This window comes from Pygocentrus nattereri, chromosome 29 (assembly GCF_015220715.1).
Source record: "Pygocentrus nattereri isolate fPygNat1 chromosome 29, fPygNat1.pri, whole genome shotgun sequence".
Classification (NCBI taxonomy): domain Eukaryota; kingdom Metazoa; phylum Chordata; class Actinopteri; order Characiformes; family Serrasalmidae; genus Pygocentrus; species Pygocentrus nattereri.
Genome location: NC_051239.1, coordinates 10,348,293 through 10,354,637, shown reverse-complemented (window position 1 = coordinate 10,354,637; position 6,345 = coordinate 10,348,293). Strand labels below are relative to the sequence as shown.

At 44.4% G+C, this 6,345-nt stretch overlaps 1 protein-coding gene across 1 annotated transcript; it reads right to left on the bottom strand.

The window, feature by feature from the left end:
* Nucleotides 1-686: 686 nt before the first annotated feature.
* Nucleotides 687-5,759, bottom strand: nkx2.7 (NK2 transcription factor related 7). Its single transcript, XM_017696268.2, has 2 exons — nt 5,381-5,759; nt 687-1,622 (listed from the first exon to the last, which is right to left on the bottom strand). The coding sequence occupies exons 1-2, from the start codon at nt 5,622-5,624 to the stop codon at nt 1,006-1,008; spliced, it is 861 nt and encodes a 286-aa protein (XP_017551757.1). The 5' UTR covers nt 5,625-5,759; the 3' UTR covers nt 687-1,005.
* Between the last annotated feature and the right edge of the window lie 586 nt (nt 5,760-6,345).

Below are 6,345 nucleotides of genomic sequence, written 5' to 3'. Positions count from 1 at the left end.
TCCATGAGTCTGAACAACCGTTTCATCATTTATGCACGGTTCTTCAGGGTGATGGAGAATGTGTTGTGTATGGTTATATGTAGAATGTTTTTGAAAGTGGTTCTATGGAGCACCAACAAGGTTTTACCTTTTCTTATGATGTTAATAGCAGAACCCTATCTGAAAATGGTCCCACATAGCACCAGAAAGGGTTCTTCTATTGTTACAAGCTTGACATCGTAAGAACAGGAGAATGCCTTTTGTTTATGTAGAACCTTTCTGAAAGCAGTTCTATGTAGCACCAAAAATGATTCTTCTGTTGTTACAAGCTTGACATTGTAACAATAGAAGAACCCTTTTTGGTTCTATATAGTAGTACCCTGTTTGAAAATAATGCTACATCCCACCAAAAAGGGTCCTGCGATTGTCACAAGCTTGACAATGTAACAATAGAACCATTTTAGGTTCTATATAGAACCATATTTGAAAATAATTCTGATGACCCAAAGTTTTCTGCTACAAACGTGACATCATAACAGTCGAAGAAACACTTTTTGGTTCTATGTTGAATCTTTTTTGAAGGTGGTTCTGTGTAGCACCCAAAAAGGTTCTCCTATTGATAGTATATCAAGCTTGTAGCAATAGCAGAAAACCTACTGGTGCTACATAGAACCAAATGGGGGTTCTGCTATGTAGAACCATATACAGCACACTTTCCTTCAGTCTGAAGAACCATTTCACCATGCAGAGAACCATTGAAGCACGGAAATGATTCTTTGAGTGTTCATGGTTCTAAGCAGAACCAATCCCCTCACTAAAGAACCCTTAAAGTTCATTTTATGGCCATAGGTGTGCTGCTGCGGTTTTGTTCATGTGGGAACTGAAGTCTGAAGCTCTTCGGTGTCCGTTCAGAGGACATCGCTCAAGATCTCTGTGATGAAGGTCAGCCGTGTTGGGAAGCTCTCCTTCCAGCTCAGTCTGACCACAAATCTCAGTATGTGTGAGGTCCATAGTCTTTCACTGGCCTCACCAGGCCCTGATCCCCGGTAACGTGGTCTGAAACGGTCCTTGCTGACCTAGAGATCCATCCGTGGTCGCCATGGAGAAGCTCACGTCCACCATTGGGTTCGGGATGTGGGAGGTCATCCCGTTGAGGCTGCAGCCGTAAGCGCCGTTCCCGTAACTGTTATAACTGTTATACGTGTTGTAGCAGTTGCCGTAGGTGTACGAGCTGACGGAGACGTTGTACGGGGGCGCGTGGCCTCCTCCCAGGCACGGCTTGCCGTCACGGACGAGCACGGGCACGGCCACCCTCCTCGGCCGCGTGGCCGCGTGCCCACCGGCCAGCTCCAGGCTCCTGTCCTGCCGCTGCCGCTTGCACTTGTACCTGCGGTTCTGGAACCAGATCTTCACCTGCGTGGAGGTGAGCTTGAGCAGGCTCGCGAGCTGCTCGCGCTCCGGCGCCGACACGTAGCGCTGCTGCTCGAAACGCCGCTCGAGCTCCAGCACCTGCGCCTGGCTGAAGAGCACGCGCGGCCTCCTGCGCACGCGCGGCCTTGCGCGGCCCTCGGGACCCCCGCCGCCCTCCTCGTCTTCCTCCACCTTGCGCACGGGACAGCCGGCCGGGTCGAACTCGCACGCGCCTGGATTAGAGAAGGAGCAGAAGCGCAGGATTAACTGGCGTTGTGGGATTAGCCGTTAACAGCGAGAACACTCTAACTGGCAACTGCGCGCTCTTAACGATGGGCCTTCAAGGGTTCTTTAGTGACGACAAGGGGTCTATAGAGCCACGGACACTCAGTGAGCCATTTTCAAAAAGGTTCTGCAGAGAACCTTACACAGCACATTCTATATCAGGAACCATGCAGACGGTTATTTGAGTGTTCACAGTTCCACACACACCCTTACAAAATGTGGTTCTGCAAGGGTTCTTTAGTAAAGAAAATGGTTCCCTATAAAACCATGAATGTGATGGAGAATGTGTGTGGTTCTATTGAAAATGGCTCTTTTTTTAGCGCCAAAAAAGGTTCCACTGATGTTACAGGCCAGAGAACCTTCTTCGCCCTTATAGAACCCGTAGAGTGTAGAACACTCGTCTTTTGAAACAATGAACTGCTGCGTTCTGGAACGAACCAGCGGGGCTGGTTCAAATAGATCAACGTTAAATAAAGGACTTGCGTTGATTTAAAGCAGCCAGTTTACTCGAAGTGGGCGGAAGTTACTGACAGTACATTTGAAATGATCATTAAAACGTTTGTGTTGATCCAAAAAGAATTCCATGCCAATAAATCCCAAATAATCTGCGCTGAAAGGTTTTTGTTTTGTTCCTTCAACGGTTGAACTTCCCAGGCAACTCGTACAGGGTTGGATGAACTCGTAAACGAGCTTATATTGCTGGTTACATGAATTACTAACAGGCATTGTAATTTACAGAAGGCCACAGTTAACCCACATTCTCATTCATACTCGTGTCGTTTTGTTCGACATTAGACTGAAAGGTCTCCGTGCTGGATAAGCCCTGATTCATGAGGGTTATGGGAGGGTAAAGGCGCCTCGGCCTAATCAAAGCACTGATCCTTCAGTGAACTGGAGAAGGAAGAGAACCAAACTAAAACATGTAAAAAAAAGTACCAGATAATAAAAGCAGAACAAATGAGAGCTGCAGAAGTTAAATAACCCCTATCAGTCTTCAGATGTGAGAACTGCAGATCCAGGAACTCACACCCAGCGCGGATGGAGATGTGAAACATCAGAAGGAGCCGAGCACAAATATTATGGTTGAAAAACACCGAACAGTCGTTTGCGTGTTCACACCTCAGACGGATGGACAGTGTGCTGTAGTTGGTTCTGTGTAGAACGTTTTTGAAAAGGGTCCCTTGAGTGAACCGTTTTCTTAGCCAGGGAAACCTCGAAGAACCGTCATTGTGAAGCGTGACATCGCAACAACAGCAGAACCCTTTTTGGTGCTATATAACAACATCTGGAGAACCCTTTCACCATGCAAAGAACCCTTTACGCACGTACATGATTTTGAGTGTTCATTGTTTTATGCAGAACCACTGAATTGATCACAGAACCTTTGCAGAACCATCTTTTTTCGAGAGAGTAGTAATTCAGCCGCATGAGCCGTTCTCGCTGTTGTTCTGAACCCCCCCCCCCAGGTATTTTCGGTCGTGTTCTTTTGGTCCATTCGTCATTAAATTTACTCCCAGTGTAAAAAGCAACCGGTTATTTTCTAAGTATGAAAATATTCAGTAAAAAACTGAAAAACTGAAAAAATAAAAAAGATACGAGGTTTTCCGCCCAAAACAGCGTTAAACTCGTAATCGTGCTCTCGCTGTCGGCGCTGTTTATAAAGTGACGTTATGGGGGCCAAAACCAGACCATGTATACTGCACAAAGACACATCGGGTCCCAGTGAATGGGACACTATAGGGCACTTGATAAAGAAGAAAATCAATACTGCGTTAAAGTGTTCCGGGAAATAAATAAATAAATAAATAAATAAATATTGTAAACGTGTACGCGTCCATTTACTCGCTGCTCCGGTAAAAGGTTGACTTGTGTTACCGGTAAAGCTTAAGCGACGTGCTGAGTTGACTAAAGCGCTTGCAGCCGGTGGACAGTGTCCACTCTTTCCGTCTGGTCCTAAACGTGGCTTTGACCCTCATTCATTGATCCACCTGACACTGTTGTTCTGCTCGTTTGGACAGAAACGAGTTTCTTGAAGATTCTCCCGCTGCCTGATCATTCAGGGTCTCGGATTCAGGGCCCTGTCCCGTATCACTTGACTCCAAGGCGCTATTAGCGCTTGACGGAGCTCAGCATTAGGAGGGCTGCTGAAGCCCACCTGAAGAGCAAAAGCTTTTGGTGCGGCGGTTGTTTTATCGTGCACTGATGGACAAACGCGCCTCCACGGAAACGTTTGATTAACCTTCTCTCATCTGCATTTGACGAAAGAGGAGAGAACCGACTAACGATAGACCCCAGTGATAACCTGTGATAACGCACTAACACGACACACCAAGCAGTAGCCCGAGGATCATCTCTACCCTCCAAACCTACAGAGCTGTGCTTTAATGGCTTTTTACTTGAACAATAAAATTAAATGGTAACGCTAAAGCGTCAGAATAATGAGACGGATGCTGAGCCGTAATGCTCTATTGTTTATACCCATAAATAATACTCTATAAGTCTAAACATAACACCCTTTTAATAACCAGGCAGCTGATAAATAATAAACAATACCCTATCAGTAACTCATAGACATAGACCATGTTAATAATCCACGTATAATACCCTAGTGGAAAATAATGTATAACACCCTAATAAGAATCCATGAATAATCCACTAATGACGAATAATCAATAATAATAACACCCCAGGAATAACCCATAATTATAGCCTAATAATAAATAATCAATAATACAGTAATACTATATAAATAATAATAATAACCCATAGAGTAAGTCATTGCAGTAAATCGTTAATAATACGCTAATATTAAACCACAGTTAATATGTTTTTAATAACCTATAACTGATAGTCCAAAATGTAAACCATAATATCTTATTAATGACCTATAAATAACACCCTAAAAGGAAACCATGATAATATCTTATTATTAACCCACCACGCCATGAAGCATTTTAATAACCCGTCTAATCGTAAAGCATAATTAATATCTTATTAATAACCCATAAATACCAACATTACCATAACCAATGTTAATGCTTTAGAAATAACCCATGAACCATAAAGGTAAACACTATTAACACCGTACTAATAACGCAAAATGCCCTAATGATAAACCATAATATCTCACTAAATACTCACCCATAAATAAACCAGGTCGATATTTTATTAATAATCCATAACACCATAAAGGCAAACCACATTAATGGCTTATTAAAAACCCATAAATTATACGTTAATTATAAGCCACCCTAATACCTTACTAATAACCTTACTAATAAGTATTAACGCTTAATTACCTTATTAGTGACGCGCACACATTCTACTGGGAAACCAGTTCAAACCTTATTGATTGTAAACTATGATTAATCTATTATTAATGACCTATAAATATCCCACTAATAACCATAATGGAAATGTCCTTAGTTGTGAAGCAGAATGAATACCTTATTAATACAGAAGAAGTATTATACTGGTAAAACCTAATGATTATTATTAATAATTATTATTAATGATAAAGCCTAATCAACACTCTTGTCGCCGTCGTAAGAAAAACGCATTCCTCCAGTGGTTTTCATTTTCTCCAGTTTTCCCACCATTCAGGTTTGAATGTGAGGGGTTTTAGCTCTGAGTGGACCAATAGAAGCGCTGCAGCGGGAGTACAGAGTCGCCCTGCGCTGTGCGGGGCTGACTGAGCGCTGCTTGCCTGTGTGGGGGCTCTGCTCCCTCTCCTCCTCCTCGGGGCTCGGCGGGCTCGGCGCTCCTCTCTGCGCTCTGCTGTGCTCCGCGGGGCTGAAGCTCGAGTCCGGGCTGTAGAGCAGCTCCAGGCTGCGGCTGAGCGCGCTGTGCATGCAGGGAAGGTGCAGAGAGGATCCAGCCTGCTGCTGCTGCTCCAGCTTCAGGATGTCCTTCACCGAGAACGGGGTCGAGCTGACGGGGCTGGGGAGCATCTTTACTCCGGATAAAGAGTGAGGCGCTGAAGCGGTGAGCTCTAGTTAAGTGAACGGAAAGCGCTCGGAAAGATCCGCCCGGACGGAAATGAGGACACGTGCCTGGACTGGAGGAGTAAAGGCTGCGCTGGCTGGAGAAGCTGAGAGCTTTAACGAGCAGGAGGAGGCGCAGTCTTATCTCAGACTGACCCCTCCCTCAACCAGCAGCAGAACAGTGTGTGTTTAAACTGCTTTAAGTGTAAGGATCGGTCTCAGAGGAGCTCTGTCTGTCTCTCTGTCTGTCTGTCTGTCTGCTGTAAACGGAGCCTTCATATATTTAATCCACTCAGTCCGGCAGTTAAACACAGATTATTCACTTTTCAGTTTCAGAAAAAAAACAGAAACACATTTAACGCACAGTTACACTCAACAACTACATATAAATATGTCATTTTTCAGTACTTAGTGCGTCCACTAGTCATTACAGCTCCCTTTCTTTTCCGAAGACTTGTTTTCAGTTAGTCAGAGAAATCCGCAGTGAAATGTCTGTACGCCCCCAGAGTTCAGTCGTAGGAGCTGGTTTTAGCTTTTTTTTGCTTCCCATAATCCAGGTAATCCAAACACATTCAGTGGTGTTGAGGTCTGGACTCTGGGGTGGTCAGTCCACTGTTCTGAGAGCGCCGATAGCTTATTTATCTGATATGCACATTCTGTTGCCAATAATGGCTTCTTGACAGTTTTG

Bases quoted from the DNA above. Each gene is read 5' to 3' on its own strand.
- nkx2.7 (XM_017696268.2), bottom strand. From the start codon at position 5,624: ATGCTCCCCAGCCCCGTCAGCTCGACCCCGTTCTCGGTGAAGGACATC. The intron at 1,623-5,380 runs GCAAGCAGCGCT...TCTCTAATCCAG, and splicing joins GGAGCAGAGCCCCCACACAG to GCGCGTGCGAGTTCGACCCG.